Source organism: Eubalaena glacialis, chromosome 4 (genome assembly GCF_028564815.1).
Source record: "Eubalaena glacialis isolate mEubGla1 chromosome 4, mEubGla1.1.hap2.+ XY, whole genome shotgun sequence".
Classification (NCBI taxonomy): domain Eukaryota; kingdom Metazoa; phylum Chordata; class Mammalia; order Artiodactyla; family Balaenidae; genus Eubalaena; species Eubalaena glacialis.
This window is the reverse complement of record NC_083719.1, coordinates 12,689,724-12,714,072: the sequence shown is the minus strand read 5'-3', so window position 1 is coordinate 12,714,072 and position 24,349 is coordinate 12,689,724. Positions and strand designations below refer to the sequence as shown.

Below are 24,349 nucleotides of genomic sequence, written 5' to 3'. Positions count from 1 at the left end.
AAGAATTCAACCAATATACCTTCTCATAGATCAGCTATGAACAAGTAATGTAATTCATAAGTACAATACTTTGCAAAGGACGCAGCAAATAGAGAGGCTACTTGTGCAATTATTATCAAGGCAGCTCCTGTCACTGCTCTAGCTGATGACCTTGCCTCCAGCTTTGGGAAACCCTGACTTCCTACTATCTCTTCTCACAAGCCCGAGACACAGGCCTTGCTCCCAAGCCATCCCTCATTTCCCCGTTTCTGAGAAACCACCAGCACTGCTGCTCTATCTCCAGGGGTCCATTCATTGCCTTTTCTCTTTTTAACCTAAAGCACAGGGGTAGTACACAATTGGACTAAATAATCTGTAAATCCCTTGCAGTTTTGCTATCGTGTGATTCTGAGTTGCTTTAACAATCCACACAACTCTACTGACCATTCAGACTACAAACTAGTGTAAACAGTCTGAATCAGGAGATCTGTTCAGAATCTCATGGTTTGCTTGTAAAAAAGGCAGGACTACCCCTGTTCTTCAATCTGAATGCCAAGCTCTAGGTGAGGGCTGAGATTCTGCCTTGTAAGCATGCAACATTTAAAAGGCCAGGGCATGGGGATCAATATCTTTTAAGTCATGCATGTCTGGGTTGAGTACCAACCTTGCTGCTTATTAGTTGTGAGAACTTAGACAATTTGCTGAACTTTTGTGTTCATGCTTCCATTGCATAAAAAGGAGGGGGTAATAGTAGCAAATGTATAGAATTACTTTGAGGATTAAATAAGGTGATGTAGGTTCCTTAAAAAACTAAAAATAGAACTACCATATGACCCAGCAATCCCACTACTGGGCATATACCCTGAGAAAACCATAATTCAAAAAGAGTCATGTACCACAATGTTCATTGCAGCACTATTTACAATAGCCAGGACATGGAAGCAACCTAAGTGTCCATTGACAGATGAATGGATAAAGAAGATGTGGCACATACATACAATGGAATATTACTCAGCCATAAAAAAAAAACGAAATTGAGTTATTTGTAGTGAGGTGGATGGACCTAAAGTCTGTCATACAGAGTGAAGTAAGTCAGAGAAAAACAAATACTGTATGCTAACACATATATATGGAATCTAAAAAAAAAAAAAGGTTCTGAAAAACCTAGGGGCAGGACAGAAATAAAGACACAGACGTAGAGAATGGACTCGAGGACACGGGGAGGGGGAAGGGTAAGCTGGGATGAAGTGAGAGAGTGGCGTTGACATATATACACTACCAAATGTAAAATAGATAGCTAGTGGGAAGCAGCTGCATAGCACAGGGAGATCAGCTCAGTGCTTTGTGACCACCTAGAGGGGTGGGATAGGGAGGGTGGGAGGGAGACGCAAGAGGGAGGAGATATGGGGATATATGTATATGTATGGCTGATTCACTTTGTTATAAAGCAAAAACTAACACACCATTGTAAAGCAATTATACTCCAATAAAGATGTTAAAAAATAATAATAATAAGATGATGTATGTAAAGAATCTAGTATAGTGGCTGGCCTACAGAAAGATTATAATTTAGCTATGACTTGTAATATAGCAAATAGAAGACTCTACCAAATTCTAAAGCAAATTAATTGGATTGATTTAATATTCAAGCATAAATTGAAAACTTCCTTATCCAGCCCTTCTTTATGAGATGGCCAGCTGTATTGTTGAGTGCAGTATGTAACTGCATATTTATTTGCATGCTTATTTGTTTAATAGCTGCTCCAGGAAAGAAGGGATTATGTTTTATTTTGTTTTAATGTACACATATACTTTACTTAAAGTAGGTTTATCAAGACATAATTTATATAAATAAAATTCACCCTTTTTAGGTGGACAGTTCTCTGAGTTATGGAACCACAACCACAGTCAAAATATAGAATATTTACATCACCCCAAAAAGTTCCCTTATAGTACCACCTTGTAGACAATCCCTTCAGCTCCCCAGCTACTGGCAACAACTGGTCTGATTTTTGTCCCTACAATTTTGTGTTTTCATAATGTCATTTAAATTGTATTATACAGACTCTGGCTTCTTTTGCTTCTAACGATGCATCTGAGGTTCATCCATATTGCAGCATGCATCAGTGCTTTGTTCTTTTAACTGCTGAGTGGTATTCCACATATGGATATGTCACAATTTAGCCATTCCCCAGCTGATGGTCATTTGGGTTTTGTGCAGTTGTTGGTAATTATGAATAAAGACTGTTATAAACATCCACATGCAGGTCTTTTTTTGGACATATACTTTCATTTCTCTTGGGTAAATACCTAGAAGTGGGATCGTTGGGGTGTTTGATAAGTGTATATTTAAGTTCATAAGAAACTCTCAAACGGTTTTCCAAAGCGGTTGTACCATTTTGCATTCCCACAAGCAATGCAGTGTATGAGAGTCCCATTTGCTCTGTATCCTCACCAGCACTTGGTGACATTAGGTGTTTGTTTGTTCTTAATTTTAGCCATTCTTATAGGTATTTAGTGGTTCTAACGTGCATTTCTCTAGTGATTAATGGAGAGTCTTTTCATGTGTTTATTTGCCGTCCTTACATCTTCTTTAATGAGGCAGTTTTTCAAATCTTTGCCCATTCTTGAATTGTTTAATTGGGTTATATGAATTTCTATTATTGTGCTTTGAAAGTATATATATAATATTATATTCATATATATATGTGTATATATGTATATATATTCATTCTGGATACAAGCCCTTTATCAGATATATGTTTTGCAAATATTTTTTCCCAATCTGTGGCTAGTATTAATTTTCTAAACCATAGCTTTTGAAGAGAAGTTTTAAATTGTGAAGTCCAATTTAGGACATTTTTTGCATATGGTTTGTGCTTTTGATATGTATCTAAGAAATCCTGGCCTAACCTAAGGTCACAGAGATTTTCTCTTATGTTTTTGTCTAGAACTATTGTAGTTATTACTTTAATCAGTAATCTATTTTTAGTTAATTTGTATATATGACATGAAGTATATACAAAAGAATGAAGGGTTATTGTTTTGCCTATGGATGTCCGATTGTCCCAATATTTGTTGAAAATACTACTCTTTCTCCATTTAATTGCCTTGGCAATTTTTTGTGAAAAATCAATTGACTGTATATGTGAGGTCCTATTTCTGACTCTCTATTTTATTCTGTTGTCTTGCATATCTATTTCACCAGAGCCCCACTGTGATGATACAGTAGCTTTATAGTAAGTCTTGAAATCAGGTAAAATGAGTCTTCCAGATTTTGTTGTTGTTTTTGCTGGTTTAATTTTAAAATTTAATTTTATTTTGTTTTTATACAGCAGGTTCTTATTAGTCATCAATTTTATACACATCAGTGTATACATGTCAATCCCAATCGCTCAATTCACCACCCCCCGCCACTTTCCCCCTTGGTGTCCATACATTTGTTCTCTACATCTGTGTCTCAACTTCTGCCCTGCAAACTGGTCATCTGTACCCTTTTTCTAGGTTCCACATATATGCATTAATATGTGATATTTATTTTTCTCTTTCTGACTTACTTCACTCTGTATGACAGTCTCTACATCCATCCACGTCTCAACAAATGACCCAATTTCGTTCCTTTTTATGGCTGAGTAATATTCCATTGTATATATGTACCACAACTTCTTTATCCATTCGTCTGTTGATGGGCATTTAGGTTGATTCCATGACCTAGCTATCGTAAATAGTGCTGCAATGAACATTGGGGTGCATGTGTCTTTTTGAAATATGGTTTTCTCTGGGTATATGCCCAGTAGTGGGATTGCTGGATCATATGGTAATTCTATTTTTAGTTTTTTAAGGAACCTCTATATTGTTCTCCATAGTGGCTGTATCAATTTACATTCCCACAAACAGTGCAAGAGGGTTCCCTTCTCTCCACATCCTCTCCAGTATTTGTTGCTTGTAGATTTTCTGATGATGCCCATTCTAACTGGTGTGAGGTGATACCTCATTGTACTTTTGATTTGTATTTCTCTAATAATTAGTGATGTTGAGCAGCTTTTCATGTGCTTCTTGGACATCTGTATGTCTTCTTTGGAGAAATGTCTATTTAGGTCTTCTGCCCATGTTTGGATTGGGTTTTTGTTTTTTTAATATTGAGCTGCATGAGCTGTTTATATATTTTGGACATTAATCCTTTGTCTGTTGATTCATTTGCAAATTATTTTCTCCCATTCTGAGGGTTGTCTTTTCATCTTATTTATGGTTTCCTTTGCTGCACAAGAGCTTTGAAGTTTCATTAGGTCCCATTTGTTTATTTTTGTTTTTATTTCCATTACTCTAGGAGGTGGATCAAAAAGATCTTGCTGTGATTTATGTCAAAGAGTGTTCTTCCTATGTTTTCCTCTAAGAGTTTTATAGTGTCTGATCTTACATTTAGGTCTCTAATCCATTTTGAGTTTATTTTTGTGTATGGTGTTAGGGAGTGTTCTAATTTCATTGTTTTACATGTAGCTGTCCAGTTTTTCCAGCACCATTTATTGAAGAGACTGTCTTTTTTCCATTGTATATCCTTGCCTCCTTTGTCATAGATTAGTTGACCATAGGTGCGTGGGTTTATCTCTGGGCTTTCTATCTTGTTCCATTGATCTATGTTTCTGTTTTTGTGCCAGTACCATATTGTCTTGATTACTGAAGCTTTGTAGTATAGTCTGAAGTCAGGGAGTCTGATTCCTCCAGCTCCGTTTTTTTCCTTCAAGACTGCTTTGGCTATTCGGGGTCTTTTGTGTCTCCATACAAACTTTAAGATTTTTTTTCTAGTTCTGTAAGAAACGCCATTGGTAATTTGATAGGGATTGCATTGAATCTGTAGATTGCTTTGGGTAGTATAGTCATTTTCACAATATTGATTCTTCCAATCCAAGAACATGGTATATCTCTCCATCTGTTGGTATCATCTTTAATTTCTTTCATCAGTGTCTTATAGTTTTCTGCATACTGGTCTTTGGTCTCCCTAGGTAGGTTTATTCCTAGGTATTTTATTCTTTTTGTTCCAATGGTAAATGGGAGTGATTCCTTAATTTCTCTTTCAGATTTTTCATCATTAGTGTATAGGAATGCAAGAGATTTCTGTGCATTAATTTTGTATCCTGCAACTTTACCAAATTCATTGACTAGCTCTAGTAGTTTTCTGGTGGCATCTTTAGGATTCTCTATGTATAGTATCATGTCATCTGCAAACAGTGACAGTTTTACTTCTTCTTTTCCAATTTGGATTCCTTTTATTTCTTTTACTTCTCTGATTGCCGTGGCTAGGACTTCCAAAACTATGTTGAATAATAGTGGTAAGAGTGGACATCCTTGTCTTGTACCTGATCTTAGAGGAAATGCTTTCAGTTTTTCACCATTGAGAATGATGTTTGCTGTGGGTTTGTCCTATATGGCCTTTATTATGTTGAGGTAGTTTCCCTCTATGCCCACTTTCTGGAGAGTTTTTATCATAAATGGGTGTTGAATTTTGTCAAAAGCTTTTTCTGCATCTATTGAGATGATCATATGGTTTTTATTATTCAATTTGTTAATATGGTGTATCACATTGATTGATTTGCGTATATTGAAGAATCCTTGCATCCCTGGGATAAATCTCACTTGATCATGGTGTATGATCCTTTTAATGTGTTGCTGGGTTCTGTTTGCTAGTATTTTGTTGAGGATTTTTGCATCTATATTCATCAGTGATATTGGTCTGTACTTTTCTTTTTTTGTAGTATCTTTCTCTGGTTTTGGTATCAGGGTGATGGTGGCCTCATAGAATGAGTTTGGGAGAGCTGGTTCCTCTGCAATTTTGGGGGAGAGTTTGAGAAGGATGGGTGTTAGCTCTTCTCTAAATGTTTGATTCACTTGTTCAGCCATCTGGTCCTGGACTTTAGTTTGTTGGAAGATTTTTAATCACAGTTTCAATTTCATTACTTGTGATTGGTCTGTTCATATTTTCTATTTCTTCCTGGTTCATTCTTGGAAGATTATACCTTTCTAAGAATTTGTCCATTTCTTCCAGGTTGTCCATTTTATTACCATAGAGTTGCTTGTAGTAGTCTCTTAGGATGCTTTGTATTTCTGCGGTGTCTGTTGTAACTTCTCCTTTTTCATTTCTAATTTTATTGATTTGAGTCCTCTCCCTCTTTTTTTGATGAGTCTGGCTAATGGTTTATCAATTTTGTTTATCTTCTCAAAGAACCAGCTTTTAGTTTTATTGATCTTTGCTATTGTTTTCTTTGTTTCTATTTCATTTATTTCTGCTCTGATCTTTATGATTTCTTTCCTTCTGCTAACTTTGGGTTTTGTTTGTTCTTCTTTCTCTAGTTCCTTTAGGTGTAAGGTTAGATTGTTTATTTGAGATTTTTCTTGTTTCTTGAGGTAGGCTTGTATAGCTATAAACTTCCCCCTTAGAACTGCTTTTGCTGTATCCCATAGGTTTTGGATCGTCGTGTTTTCATTGTCATTTGTCTCTAGGTATTTTTTGATTTCCTCTTTGATTTCTTCAGTGATCTCTTGGTTATTTAGTAACGTATTGTTTAGCCTCCATGTGTTTGTGTGTTTAACGTTTTTTTCCCTGTAGTTCATTTCTAATCTCATAGCGATGTGGTCAGAAAAGATGCTGGATATGATTTCAATTTTCTTAAATTTACTGAGGCTTGATTTGTGACCCAAGATGTGATCTCTCCTGGAGAATGTTCCATGCGCACTTGAGAAGAAAGTGTAATCTGCTGTTTTTGGATGGAATGTCCTATAAATATCAATTAAATCTATCTGGGCTATTGTGTCATTTAAAGCTTCTGTTTCCTTATTTATTTTCATTTTGGATGATCTGTCCATTGGTGTAAGTGAGGTGTTAAAGTCCCCCACTATTATTGTGTTACTGTCGATTTCCTCTTTCATAGCTGTTAGCATTTGCCTTATGTATTGAAGTGCTCCTATGTTGGGTGCATATATATTTATAATTGTTATATCTTCTTCTTGGATTGATCCCTTGATCATTATGTAGTGTCCTTCCTTGTCTCTTGTAATATTCTTTATTTTAGAGTCTATTTTATCTGATATGAGTATTGCTACTCCAGCTTTCTTTTGATTTCCATTTGCATGGAATATCTTTTTCCATCCCCTCACTTTCAGTCTGTATGTGTCCATAGGTCTGAAGTGGGTCTCTTGTAGGCAGCATATATATGGGTCTTGTTTTTGTATCCATTCAGCAAGCCTGTGTCTTTTGGTTGGAGCATTTAATCCATTCACGTTTAAGGTAATTATCGATATGTATGTTCCTATGACCGTTTTCTTAATTGTTTTGGGTTTGTTTTTGTAGGTCCTTTTCTTCTCTTGTGTTTCCCACTTAGAGAAGTTCCTTTAGCATTTGTTGTAGAGCTGGTTTGGTGGTGCTGAATTCTCTTAGCTTTTGCTTGTCTGTAAAGCTTTTGATTTCTCCATTGAATGTGAATGAGATCCTTGCCGGGTAGAGTAATTTTGATTGTAGGTTCTTCCCTTCCATCACTTTAAGTATATCATGCCACTCCCTTCTGGCTTGTAGAGTTTCTGCTGAGAAATCAGCTGTTAACCTTATGGGAGTTCCCTTGTATGTTATTTGTCATTTTTCCCTTGCTGCTTTCAGTAATTTTTCTTTGTCTTTAATTTTTGCCAATTTGATTACTATGTGTCTCGGCGTGTTTCTCCTTGGGTTTATCCTGTATGGGACTCGCTGGACTTCCCGCACTTGGGTGGCTATTTCCTTTCCCATGTTAGGGAAGTTTTCAACTATAATTTCTTCAAATATTTTCTCAGGTCCTCTCTCTCTCTCTTCTCCTTCTGGGACCCCTATAATGCAAATGTTGTTGTGTTTAATGTTGTCGCAGAGGTCTCTTAGGCTGTCTTCGTTTCTTTTCATTCTTTTTTCTTTAGTCTGTTCCTCAGCAGTGAATTCCACCATTCTGTCTTCCAGGTCACTTATTCGTTCTTCTGCCTCAGTTATTCTGCTATTGATTCCTTCTAGTGTAGTTTTCATTTCAGTTATTGTATTGTTCATCTCTGTTTGTTTGTTCTTTAATTCTTCTAGGTCTTTGTTAAACATTTCTTGCATCTTCTCGATCTTTGCCTCCATTGTTTTTCCGAGGTCCTGGATCATCTTCACTATCATTATTCTGAATTCTTTTTCTGGAAGGTTGCCTATCTCCACTTCATTAGTTGTTTTCCTGGGGTTTTATCTTGTTCCTTCATCTGGTACATAGCTCTCTGCCTTTTCATCTTGTCTATCTTTCTCTGAATGTGGTTTTTGTTCCACGGGCTGCAGGATTGTAGTTCTTCTTGCTTCTGCTGTCTGCCCTCTGGTGGATTAGGCTATCTAAGAGGTTTGTGCAGGTTTCCTGATGGGAGGGACTGGTGGTGGGTATAGCTGACTGTTGCTCTGGTGGGCAGAGCTCAGTAAAACTTTAATCCACTTGACTGCTGATGGGTGGGGCTGGGTTCTCTCCCTGTTGGTTGTTTGGCCTGAGGCAACCCAACACTGGAGCCTACCTGGGCTCTTTGGTGGTGCTAATGGCTGACTCTGGGAGGGCTCACGCCAAGGAGTACTTCCCAGAACTTCTGCTGCCAGTGTCCTTGTCCCCACGGTGAGCCACAGCCTCCCCCCGCCTCTGCAGGACACCCTCCAACACTAGCAGGTAGGTCTGCTTCAGTGTCCCCTGGGGTCACTGCTCCTTCCCCTGGGTCCCGATGCGCACACTACTTTGTGTGTGCCCTCCAAGAGTGGAGTCTCTGTTTCCCCCAGTCCTGTCGAAGTCCTGCAATCAAATCCGACTAGCCTTCAAAGTCTGATTCTCTAGGAATTCCTCCTCCCGTTGCCAGATCCCCAGGTTGGGAAGTCTGATGTGGGGCTCAGAACCTTCACTCCAGTGGGTGGACTTCTGTGGTATAAGTGTTCCCCAGTCTGTGAGTCACCCACCCAGCAGTTATTGGATTTGATTTCACTGTGATTGTGCCCCTCCTACCATCTCATTGTGGCTTCTCCTTTGTCTTTGGATGTGGGGTATCTTTTTTGGTGAATTCCAGTGTCTTCCTGTCCATGATCTTCCAGCAGCTAGTTGTGATTCTGGTGTTCTCACAAGAGGAAGTCAGAGCACGTCCTTCTACTCTGCCATCTTGCTTCAGGGCCAGGCAAGTCTTCCAGTTTTGTTCTTCTTTTTCAAAATTGTTTTGGCTACTCTCAGTTCTGTGCTTTTTATTTTTCCACAACATTTTGATTGGGATTCTGTTTAGTCTATAGACCAATTTAGGGCGAACTGATATCTTAATAATATTGAGGCTTCTGATCCATTCACACATCACAGCTCTCCATTTATTTAGGTCATCTTTGAATTCCTAATGTTTTGTAGTTTTCAGCAGAACATGCACATTTTGGGACTTCCCTGGTGGCGCAGTGGTTGGGAATCTGCCTGCCAATGCAGGGGACATGGGTTCTGTCCCTGGTCCGGGAAGATCCCACATGCCACAGACCAACTAAGCCCGTGTGCCACAACTACTGAGCCTGCACTCTAGAGCTTGAGAGCCACAACTACTTAGCCTGCGTGCCACAACTACTGAAGCCTGCGTGCCTAGAACCTATGCTCCACAACAAGAGAAGCCATGGGAATGAGAAGCCCGCGTACTGCAATGAAGAGTAGCCCCTGCTTGACACAACTAGAGAAAGTCCGTGCGGAGAAACGAAGATCCAATGAAGCCAAATAAATAAATAAATAAAAACGTGCATGTGTTTTGTTAGCTCTATCTCTAAGTATTTCGTGGATTTTAAATGACAGTTTTTTAAATTTCTATTTCCAATTTTTCACTGATAGTATACATAAATACAATTCATTATTGTATATTGACTTTGTGTTCTGGGACCTTGCTAAGCAAGCTCACATATTCTTTCTGGCAGCTTTCTTACAGAATCTCTGGTATTTTCTACATAAACTATCTCATCTTTTGTGAATAAAAAATTATTTTTTCTTTCCAATGTGTATGCCTTTTATTTCTTTTACTTGCCTGATTGCATTGGCTAGGTCCTCCAGTGTGGTGGTGAATAGGAGTGAGAGAGCACATCTTGCACTGTTCCCAGCCTTAGGGGGATCATGTTTGTTTTGCTCAATACTGTATACCCAGCACCCTGCACCATGTCTAGCACACAGTAGTCACTCCAAAGAAGTTGCTGAATGAATTAAAACAAAGTTAATTGATCTATATAGAGATTAAAATGACATCAGTTATGTTAACCCCTTGTCCAACCAGTCTATCTACTGAGTCACAAGCAAAATCATGTAAATAAGTAGTAGGACACCATTTTGAAATCAGGAACATTTTCAAGGATAAAAATGCTCTGGTGGAGGTAGAGGAACTTAGGGATAACCTATATACTTAATGTGAAGACGACTGTGCACTACTTGTTTGCCTGATTAATTAATCAAGTAATACCTACTCTAACATAATTAGTAACACTGCAAAGGAAAAATAGATTTGATTAAAATGCAATAACAATTAAAAGAGTGTTGTTTGCCTACCTCTTCTCTTGGATGGTAAAGTCTGAGAAGCTGGAAAATCTGATTTCTATTTATATCACCCAAATGCTAAGGATGTCCAGTCAGTATTAACTGTATAACAGAAAGGATAATACACTTGTCAACTTGGAGGTTAAACATGAAAAAGCTTATGGAAAACTCAATTCAAAATGTATTATTTAATGTCTATTATTGTCCTGGGGTGGAGGTGAGATGTAAGAGGGTGAAACCAGATGGAATAATATCTTAAATAGTTCCCAGCCTCAGGAAATTTAATATTTTGTGGCCGATGTCAGACTTACAAACTAGAAGTAAAGACTAATGCAGTTCTCATTCTGATTGTCAAAATATAAAACAGAAGAGAAATTATCAAAGTGAGCTAGAATTACACAGGATATCTTTGTGAGACATTTTAATGATATTTTAAAAGTGCTTTTAAAAGTAAATAGACCTTGGATCGGTAGCGAGAATAAAAAGTTAAGCTTTATTAAATGTATTTATAGGCATACCTTGGAGATATTTTGGGTTCGGTTTCAGGCCACCACCATAAAGCGAATATTGCAAGAAAGTGAGTCACACAAATTTTTTGGTTTCCAAGGACATATAAAAGTTATGTTTACAGGCTTCCCTGGTGGCGCAGTGGTTGAGAATCGGCCTGCCAGTGTAGGGGACACGGGTTCGAGCCCTAGTCTGGGAAGATCCCACATGCCGCGGAGCAACTGGGCCCGTGAGCCACAATTACTGAGCCTGTGCGTCTGGAGCCTGTGCTCCGCAACAAGAGAGGCCGCGATAGTGACAGGCCCGCGCACCGCGATGAAGAGTGGCCCCCACTTGCCGCAACTAGAGAAAGCCCTCGCACAGAAACGAAGACCCAACACAGCCAGAAATAAATAAATAAATAAATAAATAAATAATTTAAAAAAATTTATGTTTACACTACACTGTAGTCTATTAAGTGTGCAATAGCATTATGTCTAAAAGAACAATGTACATACCTTAATTGAAAAATACTTCATTGCTAAAATATGCTATCATCTGAGTCTTCAGCTAGTTGTAGTGGTAACATCAAAGATCACTGATCACAGATCACCATAACAAATATAATAATAATGAAAAAGTCTGAAATATTTGGAGAATTACCAAAATGTGACACAGAGACAGGAAGTGAGCAAATGCTATTGAAAAAAATGGGAAAAAATGGCACTGATAGACTTGCTCGACACAGGGTTGCCAGAAATCTTCAGTTTGTAAAAAAAAAAAACGCAATATCTGTGAGGCACAATAAAGCAAAGGGCAATAAAATGAGGAATGCTTATAATTACAGACACTTTATGTTATCCTGGTTATTAAAAAAAAAAAAAAAAAGCAAGAGCAGAAGTTGGAGAAAGAGAAAAAAGGGAAATGAAAAGTAGCTATGTTTTCATCTGTTCCATCCTCCATTCCATTCTATTCATTAAGATTTGCCAGACCTATGGTTTGAGGGGTCAGGGTGAATTACATACACACATACCTTGTGTGTTTCACCATAAGGAGCCAAATATAAGTCAGCAAATCATCAAATGCTCACCTATATGAAGAATCCCTATAGAATCCTGAAAGTCAGGTGGTGGTGGTGGTGATGGTGTTTTGAGTGGCAGGAGCAGAATCCATCCCAAAACTTACTTTTGTTTTTTAGGTCACTTTTCAGACGTAAGAGTAAATTACCAGTTACCAATACACAATGCCATCAGGTTACATAACTGACCTGGCAAGGGGCTCCCCGAATGTTTTACTCCCTAGCAATTATAGAAAAATCAAAATTTATAAAATGCATAAGGCATACACCTGTACTCTGATTAAATCTGCCTCAAATCCTCTTCTCAGAATAAAAGAGGAATAAACAAACAAAAAAATGCATGAGATTTATCTATCTGCTGTCCATAATTGTTTTCTTTTGATTTAATTTTATGTTTCAACATGTAAAACATAAATGTTTCCAAAGCCAAAATTAGATAATAAGGTACATTCAGGGAAATTCTTCTTCTGTCCCTATTCCACGCTGGTCTCTTTCTTCTTCCCCCATAGATAAACATTTGAATAATTTTTATTTATACTTCCAGTGTGTCTTTTCACAAATATAAGTAAATACACACAGGCACACAGAGCCATAGTCATATTTCTCTCCCTTTTTACCCCCCAAATAGCATACCATTTCACGGTTTGCCACCTTGCTTTTTTCAAAATATTCTGCAGATCACTCCATACTAGTATGTAGAAATCTTCTCCATTCTTCTTTACAGCACAACATTTTGAAGCATCTGTGTGGTCCCTTTAAAAATATTATTAAAGAATTTATTAAAATTGAGAACTATGACTCTTTTTTAAAAACTTTATTGAAGTATAGTTGATTTACAATGTTGTGTTTAATTTCTGCTGTACAGCAAAGTGACTCAGTTATATATATATATATATATTCTTTTTCATATTCTTTTCCATTGTGGTTTATCACAGGATAATGATTATAGTTCCCTGTGCTCTACAGTAGGACCTTGTTGTTTATCCATTCTGCATATAATAGTTTTTATCTGCTAATCCCAAACTCCCAATCCATCCCTCCCCCACCCCCCTCCTCTTGGAAACCACAAGTCTGGAGAATTAGAACTCTTGACAGAATTGAACTAGCAAATTCTAGCTTATCTACAGCAAATGTTCGATTTCAGGATAATTTACCCATGCCACTCACCTCCTACCTCCAACTGTTGAGATATGCTGAGAGTATAAAGTCGGGTTTGATAATTAGGCCAAGTAAATTATAACTAGGCTTTGGGCTGGAATGACACAGAGATGGCAAAAGTAAAACTTGCAGTTTTGGGGAAGGAAACAACTTCTCTTTTTGTTCTCTGGAAGCTTGGATATGGGCAGAAGTCATGACTTCATGAAATAGGACAATATTTATATGAACACAATTAAGTAATCTAGAATCAGAAGCTCCCCCTCACTGCATTCACAGTGAGCCATATAGTAACACTTCACTAGGCCCAGATGTAGGACCACAAGGCTTGAATTTATATCTAGTCTACTCTATTTTGGAGTAGAGTCTACTCTACTCTATCTTACTGATCATTTCAAAACTGGACACCAACATCTGGGACTAAATCTTCCATAAAAACTATCTGTTAAATAAGTTGGTTATACTAAATACATGATATGGGGTAATTCTGTGTGACCAGTGTAGATAATTCTATAAAGTCAATCTTACACAAATCTTTACGGCAACTGCTTCCAGACCAAGTCCACTGCTATGTTTCCAATTTGATCCCATTGGGCTCCTCAAATCAAGAACACTGAGTTGTAGAGTTCTAGAACTGGATGATCTTAAACATGACCTTTTATTCTGTCCTTTGAAGCAGAAGCTCCTTGAGGGTAACTTGAACATATTCATTTATGATCAATTACAGAAAAAAGTAAATCAGACACATATGTAACTTTTAGTTTCCCTTTTCACATTAGCATCTTCAAAACTTAGCATTAATAATTTTAGGCATCAAAATCATAGTATATTGCTAGTCATCTATGAAATTGTTTTGGGAAGAGTAATTTTTTCCATGCTCTGAAATCAATGCTAACTTGTACTTCTAAGGAAGTTTTGTAAATATTTTTTAAAACTCTTTTTCTTTTCCTTTTTATAAACTTATATAGGCTCATTGTGTTAAATACTGAAAAGTATACATGAAAATAACACTATGCAGCTGTAACTAACCACTGTTCATAGTTGATCATATTATTTTCCAGCATTTTTTCCTATAGGTACATAATTTTTTCTTACACTGTTGAATATAAAGTCTGTAGATCTTGTAATGGTCTTTGGCTGAAAGCAATCAAACCTAAACTAAAAACTTTGTACACTGAAAGTAAAGCTGTACCCTCTGAAATATAACACTCTCTGAATCTAATTTAAATGACTTTGTGATCTCTTCTTGGCTTCTGGGTAATTCAGAAAACTTCCTATTCATTACCATCACCTGTATTCTGCAGTTATCTTTTCAAACAACTGCTAAGTTAAAAAAGAGGAAGAGAGCGAGAGAAAGGTCAAAAACTCCCTTTGAAATCTATCAGATTTTTAAACTTTGACAGAAAAAAAAGTAATTAATTGTTCCATTCAGTTCCACATTGCCATAGTGTGATTGAAATGCGAAGCCCTTTCAAACCTAAAAAGTGCTCTTTGCCATAATCAAAGATGACACTATCAAATCATTTATTTTAAAAAAGCACACTTAGAATACTCAAACAAGGATGATGACCTCTCATTGATTCACTGGAACTTTCTCACCATTCCTTCTTAAGACCAAGGTGTGCGTTTGTATCAGTTAGCACCAGCAATGCGGCTGGTGCTTGTCCGGGGACCAACCAAAGCAAACCGGGCTTGCTGAAGGTCTATTGAGAACCTTATCAACCCCACATTCTAGACAAAGGTCAGTGTAATGAGATTGCTTTAAGTAAAATTGCTAGCCGACAGAATGGATAAAGCATAAGGTGATATTTGCTCTAGAAAAGAACTCCTTCCCTGAGAATTCCTTTAAATAATAGGCTGTCTCGGTATATTTAAAACAAGATCCAACTATATTAAAACACACCTTTCAGGAACTTGCTATTGAGGAGAGTCCTGTACCCAAGAACTTCCTGTTTTGCTGGGACATCTCTTAAATAATACTATTTGACATATCTAACACAATAAATAATTACCAGAATTTCATTTTAATTATACGGCATGTAATTTGAGGTTACATCAGAGCTACGAGGTAAATTAGCTTCCTATTTCTCAAGGCCTTGCTCTGTTTGGAATTTTAAAAGGTCTTTTAAAGGCATAATATGGAAAACATTTAATATTTTCTAATAATTGTGAAATACCTGAACCCAGGAGGTGGAGATCTCATGCTTACTATGAACACAACTTTTACACTGCGAAATGTGAGGTAATAGGCTCGTTCCTGGGTGCACACTTTATTATTTTAATAATAAATTAATTTATTATGCTCAGTAAACTTTAAAAGATGCGTTGTGAGGGGGCAGTGCAAAATAACATAAGCAGGACAGGCTACATAACTTGCCGACCCCTCCTTCAAAAATCATTAATTTCCACAGGCAGAACATTAAACCGGGCACAGCTCCAAGTCCTGGGACCTTTGCGAGCCTCCAGGTCACACACCAGTGAATCCAGACCTGTACACGAGGCCTTCTTTTACCCTCCTTTAAGGTACAATGATTTTCACGCACTCCCTTCTTGAGGCGCTTTTCATTCGCGGCCTCCACCCTCTGGTCACAGCGCGCTGGGGCAGAGATGGATGCTGGCTTTGCTGCCTGCCGTACTGTTCTTAAGTTTTAGGTAAAACACTCAGCATGGCTATTCTTAACCCTGAAATCACTGGGGCAAGTATTGTAAAACAGATTTTTCTTTCTCCTTCTATATTGAAAAGAGACTTTTCGAGTTTTGTTGTTCTTGTTTACAATAGCGGTGCATTGAGGAGAATCTCAGTTCACAGTAGGCAAAGTCCGCTGGAGGCAGGTCTGGGTACCACGAAGGCCGGCCGGCCCAGCCTGGGCGCCTGCGGGGACCGTCCCCGCGGTCCTCCTCGCATTTACCCCCGGGATGCGGTCCCCGTCGCCCCTGGACACCCTGAGAGAGATGCTCCTTTTCTCGGTCTCTCGCGCCCGCCCAGAGCGACGCCTCCATCTCTCCCGGGCCCCCAGCTGTCCAGGTGGGCCCCAAGCAGGTCCCCTCCGGGAGCGGCCTCCTCCTCACGTCCCCGCCTGCCTCGAGGCGGCCACCCGGGGATGGGGGCTGGCGCGGTGCCCGCCAGGCGGGCAGTGGGCGCTTCCCAAACCCGCTCCCTCCCGGCTCCTGCGCGCCCCGATCCCTCCTCGCGCATCCGCGCTCACGTCGCCGGCCCTGGCGGCCAGTCTCCCACACGCCCCGGCCGGTCCCCGGACAGCGCGGGGACCCCAGGCCCCGGCCCCGCGGGGCTCGGGCGACAGGGCCCGGCCAGGGAGCCCGGGTTGCCCCGGGGCCTTCGGATCGCTGGGTGCGCCCGCCCCTCAGGCTCCCCCCGCGGTGCCCTCGGGCTTCGGACCACGCGCCGCCCCCGGCCCGCTCCCCCAGCAACGTCGCGCCGCCGCCCCTCGGCCGACAGGGGCACCGCAGCGAGTCCCACCCCGCGCCGCCGGGACGCGGCGGAGGCGGCGGCTCCGCGGCCTGTGCGTGCGCAGCGCCCCCCGCGGCCGCGCCGAGCGCAGGCGGCGGCGGAGGGAAAGAGGGAAGGAGGGCGCCGCCCGCCCGGCCCTGCCCTTTCCCCAGCCCGCCGCCCGCCCCCTGGCCGCCGGCGGTGTCCGCGCCTCCGCGCCCGCCCTTGATTTCCTCTGCACCGCGGCGGTGGCGGCGGTGGCGGCGGCGGCGGCGGCGGCGGCGGCGGCGGCGGCGGCGCCTCCTCGTGCGCGCGGTTATTTATTTCCGGGCCCCAGAGCGCTTATAATGGAGCCGCTGTCAGCGGAACCTTCTGCCGCCGCCGCCGCCGCCGTCCCTCCTCTTTTTTTTCCCGACAGATCTTTGTTGTGTGGGAGGGCAGCAGGGATGGACTTGAGCTTGCGGATCTCCTGCTAGAGCAGCCGCGCTTGGAGAGGGCGCCGCAGCCGCCGCCCCGAGACCCCGCCGGTCCCGGCCTCAGTCCGCCCGCGCCCCCGCCCGGCCTTCTCGGCCCGCGCCTCCCGGCAGAGTCTCCTCCCGGCGGCAGATGTGTGTGGGGTCCGCCCACGGCGGGGACTATGGTGAAATTCCCGGCGCTCACGCACTACTGGCCCCTGATCCGGTTCCTGGTGCCTCTGGGCATCACCAACATAGCCATCGACTTCGGGGAGCAGGTAAGCCCCGGCCGCGCCCCGCACCCTGCGCCCTGCTCCCTCTGCCTTGGCCTTAGACGCCCGTGCGGCAGGGGATGGGGACAGAGGAGAGTCACCTGCTCCGAGTCTCTTTTTATCCTGGAACATTTGGTTGGGTTGACAGCTTGTCAAAGATGATTTTCCAGCATTCCATTCCCCCCTCCCCCCAGTTCTTGCGCAGACTTCTCCAGCTCTCCCTGGAAAACGTTAAAAGACCGGAGGGTTTGGAGCTTCACCTACAGAAGGATTTTTAGTGCACAGAAAGAGTATTATGTAATTTGTGATTATGTAAACCTCTGGTTTGTAAGTAAAATGTAGTTTCTAATAGCTTGAGTGCTGGGGTTTTATCTATCCCGAGTTTGTGGTGATGGTGATCATGGGGAGAATTTTGTATTAGAATGTGTCCAAGTTGATTTCCCAGGTACTTCTATTTGTTTTGTTTTGTTTTTAAGCTCATGTATGGATTAGAGGCGTCCCATATGTGTCCTGATAAGCCGACCATTGGCCATCTCTAGTTTGGGTTTTTTTTTTTCTTTCTTTCTTTCCGTCTTGCACCACTAAAGAAGGGGAGCACATTTTGTTTGTTGCCTTCTCATCCTTGTTTCTTCTTCATGTTTTCCCCCATTTCTCTCCATGTGGCGTCATTGCAAATCGAGCGCTGCAGCCTCTCCAGCAGCGGGGCACTGGTACTCCGCACTTTGCCTGTGCGGCCCGTTTCCGCAGGCCTGCGGCGGGATGCAGTTGCATTTTTAAGGCCGGGAAGAGGATTGGGGGGAAGAGGATTGGGGGGAAGAGGGCAGCAGCCTGTCACCTTGATGGGCAGGTGTCGGAACTGGCCCCGGCATGTGACTGAGCAGCTCCTGACGTTGTAGCACTCTATTTCTTTTCCTTTAAGTCAAGAGACCTCAAAGGATGTTTCTATAGAAAAGGCACCTATCTTGATGCACCTTTAGTTTTAGAAAACCAAACAGTTTTTCGGAAGGGGGTTCATTTGACTCCTCCTTTTGATGAATATCTGCTTGCAGTTGTCTCTCTGTGCTCAGAACTTTTGATTGATTGCAACTGTTTAGCTCCCGAATACTTAGCCCACCTTGTAAGCTACTTTTTAGTTCGAATTTTATTGCTGACAAGTGTTCACAATGTATTGCAGCATAGCCTCTGGAGACCTTTGTCTAGCTAGTAAGCCAATTTATTTCTTTTGATGAAATATTATATCTTTTCTGTTGCCACTTTGCTCTGCCAGCACCTCCCCAGGGTCCCCCAAGGGCTCCTCTGATGCTCCACCTTCCCACCCCCCCAAAAAAAATCTCCCTTTCTTGCATAACTAACTGGTGACTTTGGGCATTTCCTCTAATCTTTGGAAAGGTTTTTAGGCCTGAATTTATTACACTGCACATTTTAGATGAGTCAAGTGCTGTGTATTCGCTTCAACCTTTTACTGTTTTAAAGCTTATCTAATTGGAGCTGCCCCAAAGGTTGTCAGAAAGCCCAGGCTGCTCACCTGATCGCTTCTCCCTGAACTGTAGCAGCTGTGTGGTGTGTGTGTGTGTGTGTGTGTATTATGTAGGGATAACTGGAAGAAATGAGTATTCTTTGCCATAATTAAATGGCCTGAAACATACCACAGTATTGCCTCACATTTGCCTTGATTTAATGCAAGGTGATATAACTAAGGGTTTGATTTGAGTGTAAAGAAAGGGGTCTCCCTGAGGTCACAAAAGGGAAGCTAGACATAAAAGACTACACAGGTGGTCTATCCTAGTGGGTCTAATAATTCACACTCATCCTTGAGACGTTGCTAACTTCCTTGTCATAGGTGACATAAGCAAAGTGCTGGAAGAGTTGTCTTGTTGCACCGAAGCAAGTTTTATCAGTAAGTGTCCTTTGAGGTCCTTATCCCTTAAGCACCAGTGTATTTATGAGGTTACAGGTTGCCTGGTGGTAGAGATATTTTATCAGAGTTAGGGGTGGAGAGATGGAGGGAAGAAATTGATATGTTTCCAAAACCTTGCTTTGCCTTCCGGTATCAGATGATAATTTTGCAAAATGGGGCAGGGTGCAAAGAACAGAACTTACTTTTTCTTACTGTTAAACTGGAGGGAAAGAATTGCAATGTGAGCTAAAGAGTGACCTGGTCATAGGTGGGTCATGAATGAAAGAACATTTTACCCCAACTGCTTTGAGGCACAATAAAGAGGAGGAACAGTGAAGCTATTTTATGCAAATACGGGTCTACGGTAGACTTCGGAAAGTATGCAGCTCTTGACGTGGAGTCTTGTCACGTTCTATGGACAGATGGACACATATAGGTTTCTACTGTGCTTCTTTCAGAGTGGGCAGGTGTATATTATACCTTGCTATGAGTGAACAATGATTCACATTTCAGTAATTTACTAATTCTAAAGTAGGTTAGGTGACATGGGAGGCCAAAGGTCAAAACAGTCCCTGGTTCACGGGCGTTCGAGATGATGAAGAAACCCAAAATTAAAAAATAAAATAGCTCATTAGCTTTTAAGTCTCTAACTTGTCAAGAGCCGAAGGATACTGAAATCATTCTAAATGTTCCCTAGATGAGGTTTTTTTTTTTTTTAATGATAATAAACATCTCAGTTTGTGGTTTCTGTCGGAAATGTGGACAGAACCTTTAAAATGAAAACCCAGCTATAGGCAAGATCCCACTGAAATTTGAATAAGCAGCACATGTGACTGTGTGAAGGAATTACACATTATCTCAGAGCTATTAGTGCCACGTGTGGGGCTGCTGTGAAGAAGCCTGTAACAGCCCGTCCAGGGCCTGCTGATGTTTTCCATGAACGTTATCCGTTATGTAGAGCTTTCCCTGTAATGTTATAGGCCAGTCAGGGAAGAAACCCAAATATTATGGAATATTTACTCTAATGAAATCTGTCATCCCATTTTTCAATTTTGATGGTGGCAGTAATTTGGGGGTGGAGGCAAGTGTTGAATTCTACATTGAAAAAAAAAAAAAGCTGTATGGAATAAAATCACCTGCTTTTTAATATTAAGCATAGGCACCATGGAAGAAATGAGAGTACACCCTTATTGCAGAAACTAAAACAATGTTTGTAGAACCCTTTAGGTGTGTAGAACACTTGATGATAATTGCAGTAGATGTGGAATTAGCATTTTATTTCTATTTTTACAGATTGAGAAGCAAAAGTATTCATTGCTTCCATTCATCGAGCACTTAGTATGTGCTTATAACATCTCAGCACGTGTTTATATATGAGGAAAGAATAAGAGGCCTAGGCATGTTAAGGCCCTTGTCCAAGTTCACACAGGCAGTGCAGGCCAGAGCCAGGGCTCCAGCCATATCCTCCTGGCCCTTAGCCACTCTGCTCTCTGCTTGCACACTGAGAGCCACCCCCAGGAGTTCTTAGACATTTAGAAGTAAGTTCTGGCTCTTTGGAGTTCCAGCCTTGGCTTAAATGTAATCTTAGCTGTCATAGTTTGAATTTTAAAGACTCAACAGATGTAAGCCAGTCATAACGAGGCTTCTCAGAAAAGGGAGATTGTGACCAAGAGGGTCATGTTAGAAGGGCTGAATTATCCAGATAATTAATTAAATCAATGCTGTATCTTATTTTGACAAGGTTGGCATAGCCTTTGGCTAAAAGAGAGGAAAAAAGATAAGAAACAACTGATAACTTCACAAAATTATTTAGAAATCACTTAGTCTTTATCATTAGAGCAATATAGATTGCTAAAGAAAGATGGAAGATACGAAGATATGTTGAAGAAATACAATGTATTTCTTCAGAGGGGTCTGCAAATGTCCATTTGATTTCGCCATATTAAGAAGACTGTGATTTCTGTTTAAAATTAAACTTGGTACAAAGTCCCTGAACTCCTTAAAAGCCAAGTTCACCAAATTATGTAGAATAAATCAGTGATTTTTTTTTTTTTGTAAGGTACCTAATGACACTTAAAAATGTTAAGGACAGCTCTTGTGAAGACTTGAAAGAGAAAAAGTTGAAGTTGTTCTCACTTTAGAAGAAATGTGTTCTGCTCAGTGCCAGGCAGGCTACTCTTCGACACTCACGAGATTACCTGCGTTCTTTCAGGTAACCCTGAGTGAATCACTGAATTTGGTTGGGTCCAATATAATAGATCAAAGACTCAAGGGATTTATCTGTGAATGAAGAGTTTTGCATATGGATTGTTGATTACTAGAGTAAGTTGTATAATAGGAATGTTTCATGTTTCCCCAGCCCTCCTTTCTAACTTAAGAAACCTAGAGTTAGGCTTCCACAGTATAAGAGGGTTTCAAATTACTAACATCACAAAATGGGGGGGGAAAAAAAAAGAGAGAGAAGCCCAGGAAAAGTAGCTTAATAAATGTTCTCCTCATCTACTAAGTAAAGAAATGCCCCCCACCTCACCCCCCTTTAAAAAAAGGTCTCCAGGAGGTACAGGAATTTTTTTTTAAGTGAATGTTGTGCATGGCACTGGCCACTACTGGGCAGGGACTCGTCATCCAACGTCACTAAGTGATGGAAGAGACCTCCCCAGGCAGAGCTTGCCCTAAGTAGTAACAAAAGTGTCCATTGTATGTTCCACTTTCCAAAGTACTTACAGACAGAAAAGTAAATCCCAGGTTAAGTTTCTAAGTAACTGTCGGTGAGAGACTTTTTTCTCCTCCAATCTATTCTATATTAATGGACTAAATCTCAAAACAACATTTAATTTTTCTAATTATTAAAGTAACATATAAAATTTAAAGTTTGGTTACATATTTAAAAATGGAGGAAAAAAGTAAAAATACCTCTAATTCGACTCTGAAGAAAAAAACCCCTTTAACGTTTTGGGTATCTCCTGCCAATTTTTTTTTTTTTTTTACATAATTGAGGATATATATATGTGTGTGTACATATATATATATATATATATATATATATATATATATATATATATGTATTTCATATATATATATTTCACAGAACACAGAGGCATTTTTCCTATATCACTTAAAAGTATTTAACTGTGATTTTAAATAGCAGTATGATATGTGATTGCATGAACATCCAGTAATTTCCTTTGCTGTATATTCCCCTATTGTTTAAATGCTGAGGTTTTTTGTTTGTTTTTTCCAACATAAAGTTTCAGTGAGCATCTCTGTGTAATAAGTAGATAATGTGTTTTCTCTGACTGCCTTGGGCTTTATGCCTAGCATAATTTGATGCCTGTTTCAGCTTCTCATTCATACATAGAAAATGAGGTCACTGGCAGTCCGTATTTAGTCAAGGACACCATGACCTCCTTAGTCTAATTGTTACTCACTTCTCCACTGTGTTTCCCAGTTTTCTTTAGATGTACATCTGTGTTTAAAGTACCTCTCTTTCACTGCACTTAGGTAAGTAGATTATTTCTAGAGCCACAAAGGTATAATTCTGTGGTTTGTTTCTTTACTCATTTATTTATTGAGGTGGTTTGATGACCAGCCTAACTACTACTTTGTCAGAATACGTCTTCCCAAGCATCTCCTTCAAAAGATAATCAAATACTTCTTACGTCAAGACAATATCTAAATCTCTTTCTAGTTATACATCTGATTCTTTAAAAGCAGTTTTAAAAGCGTACCAAGTAATATCGTTTATAGCATCATCTCACTTTTTTGATGTGACAAGCCCAGTTTTATATTAGTGGCCAGTAATTGGTTTCCATGTCTTTTTGCTCTGAAATAAATAAACCTCTTTAAACTTACACCAGAGTGACTTGGGTCATATCTACATTTTAAAAATTAAATCCAGTGTTTTTTTAACACCTATGACTTTATTAGTGGATGTGGCAATGTCATAGAAATATAGAAAACCCTGTTTTATTGCAGAATTATCTAGATATGAGCTACCTCTGTGAGTGCATTTTCTTGATAACTGAAGCTTATCCTTTTTATTTTTTAAAGTTTTTTTTTTGATGCGGACCAATTTTAAAGTCTTTATTGAATTTGTTACAATATTGCTCCTGTTTTATGTTTGGGTTTTTTGTCTGCAAGGCATATGGTATCTTAGCTCCCCGACCAGGGATTGAACCCACACCCCCTGCACTGGAAGGTGAAGTCTTTTTTTTTTTTTTTTTTAAACATCTTTATTGTAGTATAATTGCTTTACAGTGGTGTGTTAGTTTCTGCTGTATAACAAAGTGAATCAGCTATACATATACATATGTTCCCATCTCTCTTCCCTCTTGCGTCTCCCTCCCTCCCACCCTCCCTATCCCACCCCTCTAGGTGGTCACAAAGCACCGAGCTGATCTCCCTGTGCTATGCGACTGCTTCCCACTAGCTATCTATTTTACATTTGGTAGTGTATATATGTCCATGCCACTCTCTCACTTTGTCACATCTTACCCCTCCCCCTCCCCATATCCTCAAGTCCATTCTCTAGTAGGTCTGTGTCTTTATTCCCGTCTTGCCACTAGGTTCTTCATGACCTTTTTTTTTTTTTCCTTAGATTCCATATATATGTGTTAGCATACTGTATTTGTTTTTCTCTTTCTGACTTACTTCACTCTGTATGACAGACTCTAACTCCATCCACCTCACTACAAATAACTCCATTTCGTTTCTTTTTATGGCTGCATAATATTCCATTGTATATATGTGCCACATCTTCTTTATCCATTCATCCGATGATGGACACTTAGGTTGCTTCCATGTCCTGGCTATTGTAAATAGAGCTGCAATGAACATTTTGGTACATGACTCTTTTTGAATTATGGTTTTCTCAGGGTATATGCCCAGTAGTGGGATTGCTGGGTCATATGGTAGGTCTATTTTTAGTTTTTTAAGGAACCTCCATACTGTTCTCCGTAGTGGCTGTATCAATTTACATTCCCACCAGCACTGCAGGAGGGTTCCCTTTTCTCCACACCCTCTCCAGCAT

At 40.3% G+C, this 24,349-nt stretch overlaps 1 protein-coding gene across 3 annotated transcripts in view; it reads left to right on the top strand.

Annotated features, from left to right (window-relative positions):
* The first annotated feature begins 17,038 nt into the window (after positions 1-17,038).
* The window catches only part of ANKH (ANKH inorganic pyrophosphate transport regulator), a 151,833-nt gene continuing 144,522 nt past the window's right edge, over positions 17,039-24,349 (top strand). For all 3 annotated transcript variants that reach the window (XM_061187662.1, XM_061187660.1, XM_061187663.1), the window contains exon 1: positions 17,039-17,429. In XM_061187662.1, coding sequence (XP_061043645.1) covers positions 17,334-17,429 — 96 coding nt within the window. In that variant the 5' untranslated portion in view covers positions 17,039-17,333. The remainder of the gene's footprint in view (positions 17,430-24,349) is intronic.